The sequence below is a fragment of the Acinonyx jubatus genome, chromosome A2 (genome assembly GCF_027475565.1).
Source record: "Acinonyx jubatus isolate Ajub_Pintada_27869175 chromosome A2, VMU_Ajub_asm_v1.0, whole genome shotgun sequence".
Lineage (NCBI taxonomy): Eukaryota > Metazoa > Chordata > Mammalia > Carnivora > Felidae > Acinonyx > Acinonyx jubatus.
This window is the reverse complement of record NC_069383.1, coordinates 148,136,856-148,155,748: the sequence shown is the minus strand read 5'-3', so window position 1 is coordinate 148,155,748 and position 18,893 is coordinate 148,136,856. Positions and strand designations below refer to the sequence as shown.

At 59.5% G+C, this 18,893-nt stretch overlaps 1 protein-coding gene across 5 annotated transcripts in view; it reads right to left on the bottom strand.

The window, feature by feature from the left end:
* LOC106979182 (cadherin EGF LAG seven-pass G-type receptor 3) overlaps nt 1–18,893 on the bottom strand; it is a 38,090-nt gene that overhangs the window by 13,931 nt on the left and 5,266 nt on the right. For 2 of the 5 annotated variants that reach the window (XM_027038668.2, XM_027038674.2), the window contains exons 2-34: nt 16,745–17,395; nt 16,141–16,366; nt 15,696–15,811; nt 15,238–15,326; nt 14,972–15,129; nt 14,274–14,437; nt 13,887–14,012; nt 13,627–13,796; nt 13,025–13,210; nt 12,358–12,474; nt 11,817–11,988; nt 11,534–11,675; nt 11,305–11,425; nt 10,803–10,986; nt 10,386–10,487; nt 8,895–8,989; nt 8,461–8,670; nt 8,040–8,235; nt 7,613–7,768; nt 7,040–7,214; nt 6,230–6,397; nt 5,880–6,006; nt 5,585–5,791; nt 5,204–5,378; nt 4,862–4,974; nt 4,333–4,412; nt 3,745–3,871; nt 3,191–3,307; nt 2,935–3,083; nt 2,544–2,659; nt 2,073–2,231; nt 1,302–1,502; nt 35–923 (exon numbers count right to left, since the gene is read on the bottom strand). In XM_027038668.2, coding sequence (XP_026894469.2) covers nt 35–923; nt 1,302–1,502; nt 2,073–2,231; nt 2,544–2,659; nt 2,935–3,083; nt 3,191–3,307; nt 3,745–3,871; nt 4,333–4,412; nt 4,862–4,974; nt 5,204–5,378; nt 5,585–5,791; nt 5,880–6,006; nt 6,230–6,397; nt 7,040–7,214; nt 7,613–7,768; nt 8,040–8,235; nt 8,461–8,670; nt 8,895–8,989; nt 10,386–10,487; nt 10,803–10,986; nt 11,305–11,425; nt 11,534–11,675; nt 11,817–11,988; nt 12,358–12,474; nt 13,025–13,210; nt 13,627–13,796; nt 13,887–14,012; nt 14,274–14,437; nt 14,972–15,129; nt 15,238–15,326; nt 15,696–15,811; nt 16,141–16,366; nt 16,745–17,395 — 6,184 coding nt within the window. Of the gene's footprint in view, nt 1–34; nt 924–1,301; nt 1,503–2,072; nt 2,232–2,543; nt 2,660–2,934; nt 3,084–3,190; nt 3,308–3,744; nt 3,872–4,332; nt 4,413–4,861; nt 4,975–5,203; nt 5,379–5,584; nt 5,792–5,879; nt 6,007–6,229; nt 6,398–7,039; nt 7,215–7,612; nt 7,769–8,039; nt 8,236–8,460; nt 8,671–8,894; nt 8,990–10,151; nt 10,167–10,385; nt 10,488–10,802; nt 10,987–11,304; nt 11,426–11,533; nt 11,676–11,816; nt 11,989–12,357; nt 12,475–13,024; nt 13,211–13,626; nt 13,797–13,886; nt 14,013–14,273; nt 14,438–14,971; nt 15,130–15,237; nt 15,327–15,695; nt 15,812–16,140; nt 16,367–16,744; nt 17,396–18,893 lie in introns of all 5 variants that reach the window. The other 3 variants (XM_027038665.2, XM_027038667.2, XM_027038669.2) reach the window with 3 other exon arrangements.

Genomic DNA, 18,893 nt, shown 5'->3' with positions numbered 1-18,893 from the left:
TGAGGGTAAGGGCAAGTGGCTAGAGCCTGCTTACTCTGAGTCTGGAGATAGCTCTGAGATGCTGTGGGATGTGGCAGAGCGTGGTGTGGAGGGCCCAAGCGCAGAGGCTGTGGCAGAAGGCGTGGCAGTGATGTGAGGGCCCGAGGGCGTGCTTGAGGACTGCACAGAGGAGGAGAGAGCCGAGGAGTTGAAGGAGGCAAGGATAGAGGAGAGAATGTCCAGCTGCTCTGTAGAGGGGCCATGGCTAGGGCCACTGGCTGGGTCCTCCCTAACTCTGAGCAGCTGCGGGGGTGGCCCGAGGCCTTCTCGTGAGGGGTGCCGGCTAGGCACACGGTCCAGCTGCTCCCCTGAGTTCGATCTCCTGGACAGAGAATCCAGGGGCCGGGATGGCAAGAGGGGGTCCCTTGAGAGTTGCCGCTGGGGAGACAGGGGCAGAGGCGGGGGCTGTGGGTCAAGGTTCCGGGCACTGTGGGGCAGGGGCAGTGTGCTCAACCACTCGCAGGGCGCCCTTAGGTCCAGAGCATCCCGTGACCCGAAGCGGCCGGCCCTGGCACCAGGGTAGTCCCTCGGTGGCTGCCTCCGTGGTAGGGTGCTGCCCCGGTCCCTGGGCTCCAGGCGGCCTGGCGCGGCATCCAGGCGTTCTTGGGAACCTGGCCGACTCAGGGGATGAAGCATAGGGGCAGGGGCCTCCTCCAGTCGCTCACGGCTGAGTTGCCGCCGGAGGAGCAGGTCCAGCTGTTCCCGAGAGGAGTAGCGGCTGGCTGGCTGCGAAAGGCTGCCTGTGGCCCCTCCAGCATAGATACGACCATAGGAGGCAGCTGGCACAGCACGGTGGCCCAAGGTGGCTGCACGGCACCAGGACAGCTCAGGGGCACCCCGGGTCTGTGGCACCAGTGGGTACTGCAATCGGTTCTTCAGGATGCCTGTGTGAGGAACAAATGGGAGTAAAGTAAGTATGTGGGGCAGGGGGTGGCAGACACTCCCTGGGTCTAGGGATGCAGCTGCCCCTGGGATCCCTGTGACAAAGGGTTGGAGACAGAAACCCTTGCAGAGGCAGCCCCTGGGGATCCCACTGCGGCAGCAGGATAGGGCTTAGAGTGGGAAGGCAGTCATCCCCTGGGTCGGGACAGCGTCAGTCTCCAAGGTACAGGAGTAGGGGCAGACCTCCCTTGAGATCAGAGGAGGAGCAACCCCCAGGTCCTGGCAATGCAGGTGAGGCTCAAAGGGGCAAGAATCCCCTGGGCTGGGGTAGAAGCAGTCTCTGGGGTCCCTGAAATACAGGACAAAGTCAGGGGTCGTACCTTTCCTCTGGCGCTGGGCCCGGCCCAGGGAGGTTTCATCTCCACTAGTCAGGGCCAGGTCCGGCTGGTTGTTGTTGGCTGCGTCCTTGCTGGTGTCCAGCCCCAGGCGCCTTTCGGAGCCCCAGGTCTGCAGAGCACAGGGAGTGGCCTCACATTCCCCCAGGGCTGGCCAGTAGGACAGAAGATCATTGCCATCCACGTCTGTGGAGCCAGAGCAGGTTACAGGAGCCTCTGAATTGACCCCATTGATTCATGACCCCTGTGATCCAGACTCAGTGACCACTCCCCTAACCCTGACCCTAATGACTCCTGAAACTCTGGCTGTACTGATTGAGCAGAGGTAGGAATAAGAGAGTGTTTCTCAGAAATCAATGGACCCATGCAGAGGGTTACTGGTGAGCCTGCCACTCTGGAGGTGGACAGAGAGTAGGGGTGGGGGGACTTGATGGCTGAGGGGTCAAGAAAAATCCTGGAAGAAAAAACCAGGCTGAACCCCAACCCTCATGGAAGAAGAGGGGCTGGAAGAATGACATGTCACCCTGTAACATCCCTGACTCTGACCTTGACCTTGTTGCCCAGGCTGTTCCTGGACCTCTAGCCAGCAGAACCACTAGGAAGATAGGGAGAGGTGTGCAGGGGCCTAATGATGACCCCAGGTTCCCAATAGGCTGGTCCCAGGAATCTTCAGAGGATGTCAGCGTCCCTGGGTCACACCCAAGTGGAATATGGGGTGTCCCTTGGTCACCCATGGGGTCAGAGATACCCTCTCACCTTTGGGGTGAGTGAGGAGCCTCTCACTCTGGGCTGCCCGGCGGAGTGGACGCTGGAAACGCCCCCGTGTCCGGCCATTGTCCTCGCTTTCTGAGGATGGAATGGACAGACTTCTCTCCTCCTCCAAGGACAGGTCGCTGTCAGAGTCAGAGTCTGCAGCTAGAGTTGGGAAGATCAGAAGGAGGAAGGCACATCAATGGCTCAGGGAGATGAGGAACTTGGGGGTCAAGAAAGAGCCTGGAGCTGAGGGTCTTGGGTTAGCTACAGCAGGGAGCTGGGGCTGGGGACCTAGGTAGAGTCTGGAGTGGGGGTCAGTACAGAAGGGCTGGGACTTGGCAGGAGAACCAGGTGCCTCCTGGGGCAGTGACCTGTGGGGAGCTCGCCCCACTGCAGTCAGCTGTTGCTCTCAAGAAAGGGAAATGGTGGGGAGATCCTCTGCCTCCCTTCCCCCGCCCCGGCCCTGGCCCCTACCTCCACCAGCATCTCGATGGAACATGGCCACATCCAGGTCAGTGGGGCCAGCATGAGCCTGGAGGCTGTGGTCAGTGTGGTCAGCAGCTGAGCCATGTCGAACCAGGACATTGTCCCTGGAAATGCAGGAACCGCCCCCTCCCATCAAAGAGGGATGTGATGGGGTGCTTTGGAGGCTGGGGTGGCTGTGAGCACATAGCCAACTGCTGTGGAATGGCTCTGAAAGCACCCCTGGGTATGTGGCAAGAGGCATCTAGGGCAGAAGCAGTAGCGGGGAACCAGGTGCCAAGATGGGTAGAACCATCATCCCAGGACCAGCAATGCCACCCTCTGGTCAAGTGGGACTGGTCTGAGCTATATGTCCTCCTCCCAAGAAGGCTGCTCTGCTCACCTGAGGTAGCCGCGGCCCCGCTGGCTGTCTTGGTCCTGGGTCCGGCCAGAGCGAGCACTGCTCACTGAGGAGACAGTGGAGGCACCCAGGGTGATGCGGATGAGGCCACTCTCTTCAAAGAGGGCCGTGTTGTTGTAAGCCCCGTGCCCCTACAGGAGGTGGGTGCAGACAGGAGTGTGAGCCAGCTCTGGAGAGGCCTCCAACCCTGGCCTCTCGGGGCCCCCGGCCTGACTCCCCAGCCCTGAGAGCCCCTCACCGTGCCAGGCGCTGGCCTTGCCTCCTCGGGCGCTGCCTTTCTAGCCAGACAGGCTGGTGTCCAGGCAGCCCGGGCATCTGCATTCAGGACACAGAAGAGCAGCAGCACTGCCAGGCCCTGTGTCAGTAAGGGTCAGCATGGAGTCAACGAGGGGTTACCGAAAGTCAGTGAGAGATCAGAAATGAGTCACAGGTCAGAGGAGGGCCAGCAGGGGGTCAGTCGAGGCTCATATAAGTCACTATGGGTCAGCAAGGGGGATCAGTCATTGCAAGTCAGTGTGAGGGAGTGAGGGGTCCAGGGGTGACCCAGTAAGGGAGTCAGCGAGAATCTCGGAGGCGTCAGAGTGGCCCAAGTGACTAAGTCAGTGGAGGTCTGTGTGGACCAGCAAGTGGCCAGGAGCCACAGTGCTGGGGAAGGAAGTCCAGGACGGGCACCCTACCCGGCATCAGTCATCCAGAGGAGTCAGCTCTAGACTGGGCTCGATGGCCTGCCCAGGGTTTGGGCCACCCTGCTGAAGCCCCACCAGGCCGGAGGTGGGGAGGGGTGCCAGTTACCTGGAGCCCGCAGAGTGCAGCATGGAGGTAGTGGAAGGCCAGAACACTGTGGTTGACTGCCAAGAGGCCGAAGAGCCAGGAGGCACTGACCAGGAGAAGCAGCAGAAAGCAGCTGCGAAGGCTCCTGCTGCGGAACAGGGAAGAACACAAGGGGACAAGCATGCGTCATGCAAGGCTCATGCGGGGGACACACAGGGGTCATGGAAGGACAGGAAATCACAAAGGAACATGGCGGTCTCCAGAGGACACTAGGGGAGACAGGAGTCACCAAAAGAACCAGGAGGATAGTCAGGGAGCCATGAGGGGACATGGGGAAAATATGTGGGAAGTAGGGGCGGGCTATGAGAGAAGCGTGGGAGATAGGTGGGACACGGGGGCAGGAGGCACAGTGAGCCACCCAGACCAAGGGAGACTCAGGGGAGACAGCAGGGCAGAGCATGTGTGGGGCAGAGTATGACGAGGGCACCAGAGAGGGGCTGGCCAGGGCAGGTAGGACTTCATCTCCCCACCCAGAATCTGGAGCTCAGCCTGCCAAGGAAGGGACTGCCATTCTAAGAATCCCCCGCTTCCCCCAGCCAGACAACTCACAGCACAGAGGTCTTCTTGGCCTCCCTCTGCCCAGTGGAGCAGGATGTGCGGGCAGTGAGGAGAAGCATGGTCCCATTCATCTGGACCCATGGCCAGACATGTGGAGCAGGGGCAGGACAGAGAGAGAGACAGTGAGAGAGGGACAGGGACAGAGAGAGACCAAGACACAGAGAGGCAGAAGCAGTGAGAAACACACATGCACACAGGCGCGCGCGCGCGCACACACACACACACACACACACACACACACACACACAACAGGGAGATCAGAAACAGAGAGGCACTTTGGCTCAGAAAATGTCCGAGATAGGGAACCAGAGAGGGACTGAGAAAGGGAAATAGAGATCCGCAGAGAGAGAGAGGCAGCCCAGTTTCTGACCCCACACTTCCCATCTCTGTGCCAGTCAAGTGGAGAACAGAAATTGAGGCCGAGGCCTGGAAACCTGCCAACTGCCACCCGGCACCCCTCCACCAACACCACCGCACCTGCTGCAGAGCGCGCGGGTGGCACCAGGTACAGCACACTCACCACGATGACCAGGATGACAGGGCCTGCAAAGCTCCACATGAGGGGTTCGTGGACCGAGATCCAGCAGAAGTCAGGGTTCCCATAGCCCTCGGGATCCAGGCCGACAGCAAGGCCTGTAGGGGAGGAGAGGAAGGACTGAAGGGGTATGTTCTAGAGCAGCTGACCTTCTCATGCCAGGGGTGGGGGCACAGCAGGCTCCCTGCTGAGCACATGGCATGGTGGGGGGCAGGGATGGAGGTTGGGGTAATGGTCGGGACTGGGGGCGGGGGCAGGAGTCAGGCTACGTGATAGGTACAAGCCAGGGGTCGCAGGCCCGGATGGGCCAGGGAGCAGAGCCCTCACCCAGCAGCACGGCAGGGACGCCCCAGCCCAGGGCGTGGTAGAAGCGCATGGCGCCGCGGTCCACATTGCGGGGCTCAACCTGCATGCGGTAGAGGTGCAGCCCCTGCACAAGGAGCCACGCGAAGGTGCTGAGGAAGAAGTAGTGCAGGAGGATGGCGACCGCAGTGCACACCAGCTGAAGGCAGGGTTGGGGGGCGTCAGCGCCACTCCTGCCTCACCCCGCTTCTGACCCCTAAACCACAGCACCTTGACCCAGCATCGTGCCCCAAACCCGGGCCCCAACCTGAGCATCCCTGACCCCTGACCCTGAGCTTTGGCTCCAGGACTTTCTGAGCCAGGTAAGGCCATCGAGACACAGGTCCCCTGGCCCCGACCCTGCACCTGGTTGTGGGTCCTGTGGATCCCCAGCAGGAAGAGGAGCTCTGCCACGCCCAAGGCAGCCGCCACGTTGGCATGGATCGCACGCATGTTGGACTTGAGGCTGCGCAGGCTCAGCAGGACCGCTACGGTCAGAAGCAGCGCGGCCACAGACACTGCCATGACCACGTGCGTGAACACCGCCAGCAGCTCCAGGTCACCCTCCAGCCGCTGTGGAGACAAGGATGGTCACTGGGGGTGTTGGTCACCCCTGCCCTTTGGCCTGCCCACGTCCTCAGGACTCTGAACACAGTCCCACCTCACGGGGCGAAGCATCCATGAGAACTCCAAAGGTGCCTGTCCGGCTGCAGCGACATCGAGCATGAGACCCATTCCTGTGTACCAGCTCACAGTCCCGTGCCGTCCACATGCCATGCTGGTCCGCCCTGCAGCCACAGGGCAGTTAGACCTATCATCCCCTTGGGAAAGTGCCCCGTGGCCTGGCGAGGGGTTGTGACAGACAGTGGGGAGGGGCAGGGGGCCTGAAGCTGAGGAGCCACATTCCTCATTGGCCTGGGTGCCTAGGGACATTGGTAGGGGCCCCAGGGGCAGGCTGGGCTCCCCGGGGGCCAACAGGGGACCAAGGGTTTCCGGAGCGGAGGTCCTCACGGGCCAGGCGGGTCCCACTGCACGCAGATCGCCTTGCTCCGATTCGCTGTCTGTAGCAGGCGGAATTCCAAGCTGATCGGGGACTCTAGGACACCCCTTAGGAAGTTGCGTCCATGGAACACAGCCACGCTGACCACCGGGGAGTTCATAACAGGGTTCTGGGGGAGCCTGAGGAGACACCCCACCTGGGCTCAGACCCTGCTGACTTCCCCAAGCTCTGACTGCCTACATCTTGGTCTTCATGCCATCGGCATGGCTGACTGAGAGTCGGGATGCCCCAGAGCGGATGCTATTTTGGGGAACCCCCTCAGCCTCCCACTGGGCTGATTCAAGACCCTGAGTCCAATGGCATAGCTAGGCTGTCATGGTTCTGCGGAAATGGCAGGTTCTCCGCAGCCGAGAGACTTCAGACTCACTGTCTACACTGGGGTCTATGGCCTGAGCAGCTTCAGACTGTCTACCTCAAACTGCCGTCCCTGCCACCCCGATCTGACCTCCATCGATTGGTCAGCCTGTCTTTGCCTGCCTCTGTTAGCCAGTCTGCCTGTCTGTACCCGGCACATGTACCTCTCCTTTATGAGACTGTCCCCACCTGTGGCTCTGTGCCTGTCTGCAACCCTGCACAACTCCACAGAACATGATTCACCTAGAAGCCAGCACGGACAAGGCTCCCTGGAGCTGCACATGGGAGCTGTCTCAGGATGACTGTGAACTTGCTCATTCGCCCACGAAAAAATGGATGCTAGACCGGGTAGAAGCTTACAGGCAACTCAGGGGTGAGAGGCCTGGAAGTAATGCCCCCCGTGGTACCTGGCGCCCCGGCGCTCGGCCTGGAACTGGGCAGGGAGCAGCCCCCCCAAGGTGCGGTAAACGAGGAGGATGACAATGGAGATCCCAGGCTCAGGCTCGGGCTCCGGGGGGACCGGAGGGGGGCCCACACTTGAGGAGGTGTAGTTTTCCATGCTGCTGCTGCTTGTGGACAGAACTGCCAGGGGAGGGGGAAGAACCACTGTCAGTGACCTCTGACCCCAAGCACCCACAAACCCAGCTCTGAACCAACCCATCGCAGCATCAAGCATGGGAATCTCTTCCCTGTAGGTCCAGGTCTGGGAGATGGAGAAAGCAGGAACCCATGAAGGGGATATGGGCTCTCTAGGGCTGGATCCTGAATATCAAGGCGTGGGAGAGATCATCTGTGGTGAGGGAGAGAGTCCGGCGAGGCGAGAGCAGTGTGGGGGGCTGACATGGGAGGGTCTCACACAGGGGTCTGACATGGCGTGGGTCTGACAAGGGGAGAACTGGCAGGAGGGCAATATGCTATCTGGTGAAAGAGGTGGGATAGGGAAACAGGAGCCGGGCCAGGGGTCACCCAAGGGATCTCACCTTCAGGTGGGGATGGCCGTGGGGACTGGGGAGGCAGCAGCACGTGTGTGTGAGGATCCCAGGCATCCTGGCCCCGGAAAAGGTTGCTGTGGTAACGAGGGTAGCGACGGGTTCCCCGGGTGGGACTGGGGTGTTCCATGCGGTCGATGCTGAGCACTGCCCAGGAGGAAGAGGGGTGAGACCCAACAAGGATCTTCTCCCCATGCAGAAGGCCCCACACCCTCCTATCTGCATCTTATACCCAAGTCCCACAATCCCTCACTTCATTGCTACCAGCACAGAGCCCGTCCCTGCAAAGCACTGAGGGAGGTGGCACAGCCTCCCGCTACTAATATTGACATCAATAGCCCCCAGCCCCTCAAATTTCCAGGTCCTTGCCCTTTCACAGCCCCCTTCCTGCCTCCCCCCCATGCCACTCGCCACATACTGATGTTGGGCGTCACCAGCCCCACGGGATTCAGATATGTGAGCTCCATATTCCTTGCAAGCGTGGCTGCATACTCCTCCAGATGCTGCACCAGCCCTGCACTGCCTGGGGAGCCCCCAGGGGCCCGCTGCCCCAGCGCTGCCCACAGGTCCCCGGTCTCTGGGGCAAGCAGTGCAGAGCCAGCCCACAGCAGATTCTAGAATCAGGGAGATGAAAGTGGGTTCAGCCAGGTGAGGACATGTGAGGGGAGACAAGGCAGGTCTGAGGGTTATGGCTGGGTGCTCAGACACGCCCCAGCCGGCAAGGGGGTGGGTTGGGAGAGGACAAGGGAAGAGGGAGAGCCCAGGGCCTTTATTTCCCCAGGGTCAGGAGGGGCCTGAGCAGGGGTCCAGGAGATGGGGAGCACAGGAAATAGCCCCACCTCATTGAAGTGGGCATCCTGTGTGGCTGTCAGCCCAAAGCCCTGCTGGTGACTCTCAAAGGCCAGCAGGTGGGCCAGCAGTCGGGCAGTGACTCGGACATCTTGACTAAAGTAGTGGTCGGTGTGGCCAGTCACCTCCCGCAGCCTTTGGGCCAGCTTCTTGGCCTCCACAGTATCCAGTGCTGTCTTATTCAGCTCTAGGCCATCCAGCTGCCAGGACAAAGATGGGGATGGTCGCTCTGTGGTCCCTTAGGCCTTTCTCAAAAGCTTCACAGGAAGAAGGGTTTGGCCAGATTAAAGGGCAACCAGGAAAAGCCCAGGAGGTCAAAGGCTGGGGTATGATGTCTGTGCCCCAGCCCAGGCCTGGGGAAGCTGAGGCCAGGGCCAGGGCTAGCACAGGTCTTGAGTGCAGGGTCAGGTCTGGGCAGTCTCACCAGCAGGTTGAGTTCTCGAAAGGCAGGGGAGGTACAGTTGAAGAGGTCAGGCTCCAGCCAACCCTGGTCCTCATCACACAGCCTCACAGCAGCACCTAGGGACAGGTGAACCATGGTCAGGCCTGGGGCCGGAACACCTTCACTGATCTGATGAGCACAGCACCCTCCCCCAACCCAGGGGGAGCTCTGAAGCAGAGACCAGAATAGTAGGCATCTGTGGCTGGACAAGCTCCCAGCCCAAGCAGGTCCCAGCTGCCTATCAGTCTCAGGGGGCCTGTGGGCCATTCAGAACCACTGATTACATAAAGCAGAGCAGAAAGGTGCGCGCTCTCTCTGTCTCTCTCTCTCTCTTACACACACACACACACACACACACACACACACACGGGCCAGAGCACATTCACAGACATGTGGCCCAGGGCAAGCAAACACACAGACCAGTGCCCACGTCTGCACATACACAGACGTGTGGATCAGGACAAACACACAGACACACATGCTCTCTCCATGTATGCACACACAGACCAAGGTTTCCAGGAGTATTGTGTGACCAAAGTGAGGGTGGGGTGAAAGTTCTCACACTAGCTTCAACTGTCCCAGTGGTGGACTCTGCTGCCCTCTTGCCCTTGTCTGTGAGATGGGGATGGGGGTTGAATGAGAATTGACCTGGGTCTTAAGAGAGCTCATAGCCACCAGCAAGAGGGACCCTAACTTGAACACAGAACCCCCCCAAGACAGACACACAGACACGTGCACAGGCACAGAAAGACACACACATGAGCATGCATACAGAGATGATCTCTGTCCAGCCACTGTGGAGACCTCAAGCAGCAGGGAGGGTTCTGCAAGGACCTCAGGCAGTGGGGAGGGGCCCTCAGGCAGCAGGGAGGAGTCTATAGGGTCCTCAAACAGAGAGGAGGGCGTTTTTCGTGACTTTCGACATAGGAAAAGGCCTGAAGGGACCTCAGGAACTGAGGAGGGGGTCTGCAAGGATCTTAGGAAGTGGGGAGGGGTCTGCAGGGTCCTCAGGCAGTGGGGAGGGGCCTCTGAGGACCTCAAGCATCAGAAAAGGGCCTCCAGCATCCTCAGACAGTGGGAAGGGGCCTCCAGGGACTTCAAGCAGCTGAGAGTAGCTTTTAGAGACCTCAGGCAGTGGGGATGGGTCCGCAGAGATTTCAGGCAGCGGGAGGGGTCTGCAAAAGCTCTGGCAGTGGGGTGGGGGGGCGCAGCACACCTGAGCAAACACGTACCCCTTACCTGCACCCCGCAATCCTGCCCAGAAGCCAAGAGAAACAGATGGAGGCTCAATGAGGGGGTGGGGAGGGACCCAGACCCCCTAGGAGGTATTGAGGAGCCCACATGGACCCCTACCCCACTCCCACTTCTTTGCAGGAGCAATGCCACCCAACTCAGGAAAAGAAGTGGCTCCAGCAGTCAGAGGACAGACCTACTCCCACCCTCAATGATGCCCCTGCCCCCCCAGGTACTCACCCAGGGCCCCTCGAGGACAGGGCACTGAGGCCATCATGCCAAACTTGGTCTGGGGCCACCACACGCCAGATCTCAGGGACTTGGGGCAGGCATCATAGAGCACTAAAGAGAGAGGAAGCACTGAACCAGGCAGCCAGGGACTGGGGAAAATGATAGCCACACCCACTACTCCTTTACCACCCACATCAGACCCACTATCCAGCACTCCCTCTCTGGCCTTACAGGAGCTGGCCTGTCAGGTTCTGTAACAAGTCATCAAAGTATCTGGGACAAACGTGGGGGGCGTCTAGGTATCAGTGGTCTCCTTCAGGAAACACTTCCCAGAGCCCTACCCAAGGAGTCAAACACGCCAGAAAGCTTGGTGGCAGCATGCCAGAGCCAGCCCTCTATATGTGGAGCTGCGTGGAGCCTGCTCACCTCGGCAGCCACTGGCCGTCACCTCCGCAAAAGGACTGTCACAGCTGTTGCACTGGCGGCCAAGGGCTCCTGGGCGACAGGGGCACTGCCCGCTGTGGGGTGCACATGAACGCGAGGTGGAGCCCACAGGGTAGCAGTCACATGGGAGGCATGAGTCGCTGCCCCGTGGTCGGTAGTGGAACTCCTATTCGAGAATGGATCAGGGGCCTGAGGTCAGAGATCGGGGCTTAAGGTAGGGGTCTCAGGTCAGGGCTTGAGGAATGAGTGGAATTAAGGGCAAAGGGTCAAGAGAACAGTACTCACAGGCCAGAAGGAAGATTGGGCTTCAAATGAAATGTAAGGGAGAAATCAGACATCAAGGACTAGAGGTGGCAGTTAGATGACAGGACAGGGGTAAGAGGCTAGGGCCTAAATCAGGTGGCAGAGATCAGCAAGCTCGATAAGAATCACAAATCATGGCTAGAGAAAAGTTAAAAGGTCAGGGGTCAGGGGCCAGGCATACCTTGCAGTGACACTGCCCATTTGTCTTGTTACAGTTGGGGTCAAAGCCCTTGTGAACGTCACAGTTGCAAGGGCCACAGGTTGGGCTCCCCCACCAGCCCCGTGGGCACTGCTGGTCCATCCTGGAGGTAGACAGCCAGGTGAGATGTGAGATGCCTCCGAGATATCTCAGTGACAACTCCCTCCCCCCACCCCAGGTCTTTCCATCATCTCAGTCTCCAGCCCCTCACCTGTGCTCACAGTGGTGCCCGAAATAGCCACCTGCACAATCACAGGTATAGCCATGGGGAGCTCCTGGAAGGTGGCGGCATGACCCCTGGTTCTGACAGGGATTCAAGAGGCAGGCGTCCACACACCCTGGGCCATAGTAACCTGCAGGTTGGGTCAGCGAGCTCAGGACACTGGCCACAGAGCATGGGAGGAAGCAGGTACCTGTCCTTCCAGTGATCCCAGTCTTTACCATGAGCCCCCAGTTCCTACCCAAATCCACCCTGCCCCACCCCCAATTCACACCTGGCCAGCAGGTACAAGAAAATGTCTGCCAGAGGTCTCGGCAGTCAGCGTGGGGTGGGCAGGGTCCAGATGCACAGGCGTTGGTCACTATACAACCAGGTTCCACGTTCACTCGGTGGCTAGGAGGAAGCAGGGCTGGGGATCCCGAGGGCGTGGGGCCGAGCCATACCCCCTATGGACACAGCCAGCAAGGTGTGAGCCCCATGTCAAAGCATCTCAGCCCCTACAGAGCCAGCCACCTGACATGCAGTCTCCCTCAAACCCCCCAAAAAGCCCAGACCCTGACCCCAATATCCCCAGCTCGGCCCCCCATGGGACCCCTAATCGTGCTGTCCCTGACACAGACCTCTAATGACCCTTGATAATGTAAGCTAGACCCTCACCGCCAACAGCACAGAAAGGCCTATCTCTGATGGCTCTGGGTCACATCTCCTCCCCATGCCAACCCCTATGTGAATGCAGCTTTTCAAGTCCCAAGGTGCTCCTGACCACTGACCATGCACCCTAATGGCCCAAATCATGTTCCCGTGCTGACCCCCACCTGGATACAGCCAACCAGACCCTGAGGAACCTCCTCTTCACTGCTGGGGGGCAGGCCTCCCACATGGAGTCGCTTTACCTTCAGGCCCTGCAGTTCACTCCCCACTGCCATGGTGTCCTGGGGGAGGGGTACAGTCAGCACTGGGGGTGTGGGGGCACCTGATGGATCCCTGCCCTACCCTAGAGTCAGTCTTGGCCTTGTCCTAGCCCTGCATGACCATCCTCTGTCCCTCTGGACCAGGAGAATGGTCTGGGCATGTGCTGCCCGTGAGTGCGGAGGACCTGCTGGAGTGTGGGGGATGGATAATAGCAAGGTTTCAGTAAAGAGCTGGGCTCAGACAGGCCTCTCTTTCCTGGACCCAGAATAGACCCTGAAATTTCAGAGCTTTGAGACAGGGAGATCAGGGCAGAGGCCAGAAGGGGTTCCCAAGAGTTAGGGAATGTACTGGCTGCAGAGGTACCCCAAGACCAGGCCAGAAATCTGGATAGCCTCTCTAACCTGAGCAGGCCTGGCTGGCAGGGTGGGCTCAAAGCAGGGGCATGAGGAAGGGACTGCAGGGAGAGTGATGTACAGTGGAGACAGTTGAGGGGATCTGGACTAGAGAGGGGTCAAATGAGGTGGGTCTGGTTGGGAGACTAACGGACTACCCAAGAGTCAGAGATCAGACCTGGAAGAGGCTATAGTCCAGTGAGACCATGAGGACATGGTGGCCCCGCCGGCCACCTGGCTCCTCCTGCAATTCCAACCGCAGATCGTGCCACCGGCCATCACTCACAGTCACCTGGTCCAGAAGGAGGTGGGCAGCACGGCCCGAGCCCCTGGTCACTGTCACCGACAGCAACCCCCGATCCAGCTGCAGATAGAGAAGCACAGCCCTGGGGTCAGGGCCCCAAGTTGGGCTGGGGCTTGGAGAGTCAAGAGGTGAGATCAGGGGGTTCAGACATCAGAACTGCAGGGCTAAGGCTATATCTGGCACACAGGGCATTGTGCCATAGGGACACCATGTCCCTGAGAGTGAAGTTAGGGGACTCAGAGGTCAAGATCAGGGATTATGGATTGGTGCAGCTAGCACAAAAAAAGATATTCTGGGGCCCTGCACCTGCAGAGGATATTATGGTGGGGAAGAGGATCAAGGGCCAGGGTCCAGAGCAGGGTCAAGTATGGTCAGTACACCTGGCAGGACTAGGTTGTAACAGACCAGGAATGTTGCTGGTGGCATTAGAGGTTGAGAGTTGAGGGTCTAGGGAGGGGCCAGGAGGACAGACACACCTGACAGAGGAGTGTGCTGTGTGGCCCAGCCTGCACTTGCATCAGGACCCCCTGAGTCGCCCGTGTCCGAAATGCCAGCCCCAGGTACCACGGCACAGACACAGTCATGTCATTTCCAAAGTCCCAGCTCAGCGTCCCATTGCCACGGAAATGATGGGGATGGGCCATGGCTGGGGGGATAAAAGGAAGAAGATCACAGGTCCCACCTGAGGAAAAGACCTTACCCTGCAGGCCCCTCTTGCCCCATGATGCCCACTCACTGAGCCTACAGTCTTTGCCACCGAAGCCCACAGGGCAGTCGCAGCTGAAGCCACCCCAGCGTTCTGAGCAGAAGCCGCTGTTCTTACAGGGACCCGAGTCGCAAAAGTGCAGCTTGGCCTGGCAGCCTGGGAGAGGAAGGCACATGGCAGATGTGAGAACGTGGGGGGCAGGGGGCACAAGTATTAGACAGGACACAGGGGTCCAGAGGGGCCAAAGTGGCCATGATTTTAGCCCCAGATTCTCTCAAGATGGAGTTGGAAGGAGACAGGCCCTAAGGGTTAAGCTATGGCACAATGCTTGCCAGCAAAGGAAACAAGGATGAGGTCAGATTTGGAATCACTCCACATAGCCCTCTTCCCCCTCCCTAATGTGGGGACATGGCCTACCTGCCATGGTGCCATTGTTTGCAACGAAGGCTGCCATGTCCATTCGGCGGCCATCAATGTACAGATCCCGCATGCATCCAATGAACTCCTTGTGCGACACGGGGAAGTTCTCGGGGAGGTTGGGGACACCCCCCAGGAGCAGAGGGCCCGTCAGGTCCAGGGACCTGAGGATCAGGGGTCCTCATCATTGTTGGGACAGAGGCCAAGGTAGGGTTGCTCCTGAGGGCCACAGAAGTGGGGGTGGGGTGGAAGTAGGACTCAGAGGGTAAAGGTGATTTAGGGGGGAAGGTAAGGCCAGGGAAGAAGCTGGGGCCTAACTTTAGTTGTGGGGGTGCAAAGGAGAGCTCATGATGGGCAGACGGTCTAGGGAAAGGTGAAGGGGAGGGGCTGAAGGCTAGGATGAAACAGTGAGGCATTTGGGTGGTTGGCGAAGAATCTAAGGGGATGTGGGGCATTAGGAAGGGGGCAGTAGATACTGGAGAACTGGGTGCTTGGGGACCGTGTGTGGGAGCAGGGAGGCAGGGGTAGAATAAAGAGATGGGGCTACAGTGAGGTAGGGGAGAGGATTTGTGTCATAGTGGAGAGAGGATTTGTGATTTGGGGAAGGATGGGGTGGCAGGTTGGAGACAGGCATGGGGTCAGGGTTGGAGTGGGCTTTGGCAGGCAGAAAGCATGGGAATCAGGGGCTGGGGTCTCACTTCTTGGAGCTTGTTTGCATGCCAGCAGCTGCACATGAGTAGTTGCCAATCTCAGCACCAAACTGCAGAGCCACAGCCACGTCGCAGTCATCCACGCTCAGCACAGCCACTTTATCCTTGGAGGGGCCCTGAGCACCCCCCAGAGCATCTGTCCGGGGCTAGAAACCCAGGCACACCACTCAACAGGACCTCCAGGATTGACCCCTAAGGGGCAGAACCTGGCATCCCAGCTCCCCTCATACTGCCATGCCAAGGGTGGTGCCCACCTTGTTGTAGTATCTCAGATGCACTGTGTGCCACTGCCCGTCACTCAGGCCCCCTGGAACTGTAGGGCTGACCACTGTATTGGACTCACCTGTGCAGGGGATACATGTGGAAGGTTGTCTGGAGCTGCCTAGTTACCTTTCCCTCCCCATCCCTACTCAGGTACAGTTACTCCCAGGATGGCCAGGGATACATCAGATCAGTCCCATCCACTGGTGACCATACTGGCTGGACCAGAGTACCTTGGAAGATAGGAGAAGCACACACCACTTGGAGAGATGGACTTTCTCCCAGGGAATGGCTAAGGGGGTAAGATCCTCACTGATGTCTGTTTGACATGGAGGTACATGTTTAGGTGTGCAGTGAGGCAAACCTGAGGGGACTCGAGGCTTATACCCCCCAGCCATCTCACCTACTCATGTACCCACTTCCCCACATATACATCCACGGGAGCACCCACCCGTGGAATATGTAAGCCGCACTTGCCCGGCCACAAGCTCCAGGGCCAGGAAGTCGTGTTTCTCGTTCAGGCGCCCGTTGTAGAAGAGTAGTCCACTGGCCTGCACTGTTGCGAACCTGGGTGGGGTGGACAGGGCAAGTCACGAGCGGGACACCTCCTCACACCCACCATCCCTGCGACAAGAAGTTTCACGGGGCGCCAGCCAGGCTAGGGTGAAGCAGGAAAGGAGGAGAGCGGGTGCGGTGACCTCAGGGACAGTGCAGTGACGTCAGGGACAATGCAGTGATGTCAGGGACAGTGATGCTCCGAGACACCCAGGCAGGACACCCGGGGAGGGGCGATGTCCTGTGGGACGTCAGGATGGGGCAGCCGGGAATCTGACTCAGGGTCACAGAGGGAGTGGGGACGGCGTGGAGGCGCGCAGAGATACCGGGCGGGCACCTACGAGAGGGACAGCGTGAGGTGGAAGCGCTGCCGCAGACCGCGGAACATGACGAACGAACTGGGAGGGAAGGAGCGCGCTGCCACCTCGCAGCGCGGGCCCTCGAAGGCGCCGCCCGCCGGGCACTGGCAGCGAAAACCGCCGTCGGGCCCGTCGGCACACGTGCCTCCGTTGCGGCAGACGCCGGGGACGCAGCGTCCGGCCTCCGTGTCCAGCTCACAGTCTTCTCCTAGGAGTCAAACCAAGGTTGGAGGAGGTCACCCGCGGCTCCAGGGGGCCCCGCCCCTCCAAAGCCTCCCAGCCCACAGAAAGGGCGAGCTCCCTGGGGGCGGACACGCCTCCTAGCGGTCTGGCCCCGCCCCACGTTCCCAGCAGCTCCGGTCACGCCCCCACGCCCCAGGCCACGCCCCCACCGTAGTCTCAGCCCGCCTAAGGCCTCCATTTCTTCAGGGCTTTAGGTTCTCCCACGGCCGGGTTCCACGGCTTCGCGCTCCGCGGCGCCGCACCCGACCCCGGGAGACTCAAGACAGATTCCCCATCCTCGCTTTCACTGTAGTCCCGCCCTCACGCTCTGCCCGTGGCGCCTCCAGGCCCGCGGCCCGCCCACCTGTGAAGCGCGGGCGGCACACGCAGGTATAGCCACCCTCCCGCCGCGCGCAGGCGCCGCCGTTCCGGCACGGGTTGGAGTAGCAGAGGTCGAGCTCCGTCTCGCAGAAGTCTCCCGTGAAGCCGGGCGGGCAGCGGCAGCGCAGGCCTGCGATGGGCTGGATGGGTCTGAAGAGCGTGGAGGCTGAGGCCAGGAAGGGAGCAGACGAGTCGAAGCGCAGCACGGACACGCACTTCATGTAGTTCTCACAGGGCTCGCGTAGGCACACGTTGTCGTCGAAGGGCAACACGTCTAGGAGCGAGCGCGCGGCAAGGGCAGAGCGGCGCACGTACAACTGCTCTTGCAGTTCCTCGGAGCTGAACCAGGGACCCGCAGCGCCTGCCCCGGCCCCGCGCGGCGCCAGCGCCGAGAAGCTCACATTGAGCACGGTGCCCCCCACGTCCGTGTCATTCTGGATGTTGAAGATGAAGACGTCCTCGGCGGGTGTGGCAAGCACCGCGGCCACGCCTTCCAGAAAGTGGCCCAGAAGCGGTGACAGGAAACGTTCCTGCCACATGTTCTCAAGGCGCACGGTCAAGCTGTTGGCCAGCAACTCCTCCGTGATGATGACCACGCGTAGCACACACTGCGCCGTCACGCTATGCAGCCCGTCTGCGGGTGGGGGTAGAGGCAGTGGTCAGTCTGGGGTCAGCGGCTGCCCTTCCCCGGGACTCAGAGAGCTGGGGCCAGTGAATGCCTAGACTCCCAGACCTGTGAGTCAGAGGCTGACCCTGCCAGACACAAGGGGGTCTGGGGCTTGTGACCACCAACTCCCTCAGCATCAGGGTACCAAGCTGCTGCTTCCTCTCCCCTCCCTCCAACACCAGGAGAAACCTGAGTCAGCCCTTGGGTCAGTAAGCCATTCCTCTAACAGCACACAAGAGAGTCCCTAAATAGTAACTCACCTTCCCCCAGGTTATCATGGCCAGCAGCCACCCTCACTCAGAACATAAAAAGGAGCCAGGGCCACTGACCACCCACCCCTACCCCCCAGCATTGCATAACCAGCACAACATCCCCTCAAAGAAACAAACAGACTTCTAGATTAATGCTTACCCATCCCCTATCTCTGGTCAGCAAACTGCTTTTCCGTGGCACTAGAAGGGCCCCTGGCCCTGTGACCACTCAACCCCATCCCCCAGAATCCTGGCTCAGCAAACTCTCTCTCTCCAGGAAGGTCTTGAACCCTGACCACCACCCACCTGCCCCCTCAGAATTCTTGGATCAGAAAGCTGCCCGTCATCCCAGACCTGGGTCCTGTGATCTCAGTGGTCACCTCTCAAAATGAGAATGAGGTGCTTATATACCTTGTCCCCAGACCCTAGTACACACTGGATGGACAATAAGGATTGGTTGTTGAGTGAACTTAGGGATAAATGAAGTCTGTGCCTTCTTTGGCAGTGTGAGGAGTCCATGCTCCAGAATTGGGAAGTGAACAGCAGTTGAAGCCTCTCTCCCAACCTCTGCCGCAGTAGGCACGATTGCAAGAGCCTCTCCCACCTGCACCCTCCTATGAGGGAGTGTTTGTGAAAATCTGGGGCTGTAGAGGTAGAAAAGAGGCACGTGGGCCTCTGGACATTTTCCCAAAGGGCAGGTCCTCAGTCAGTCCCTCGGATAGCCGTCAGGCCAGTATGGGCCCACTCTCTGTCTGAAGCTGCCAGAGTAAGCTGCTGTTCAGGACCATCAAACTATTGGCCCACCTTCCCTGTACATACGGGGTAAAGGTCAAGCTGGACCCAAAGTAATGCTTCATCTGAACAGGTGTGAGCTGACTGGCCCATGCTGGCTTTTCCCTGTGGCCTCCAGAGCATTAAGCCAGGACCTGCAGGCTTTTGGGGATGGGGGCACTATCCCTAGTGTAGTAGACAGTTCATACGGTCTTTATGGGACTTGCTATATGCCCTAGAATCTTTGAGGTTCTGTGCAGACTGTCCAAGACCCTAAGCAGGTTATGAACCTAACCTGTAAAGCCTATGGCAGATCCTGTGGGGGTGCAGGAACCCAGCATTTAAGGGATTCTTGGAAGGCTTGGAAATCCTTCTTTGGTTTCAGGTGCCCTGTGGAGCCCCTGAGGCCCTGAAGGTTGGGGTCACTGGGTCACTTGCTTGCC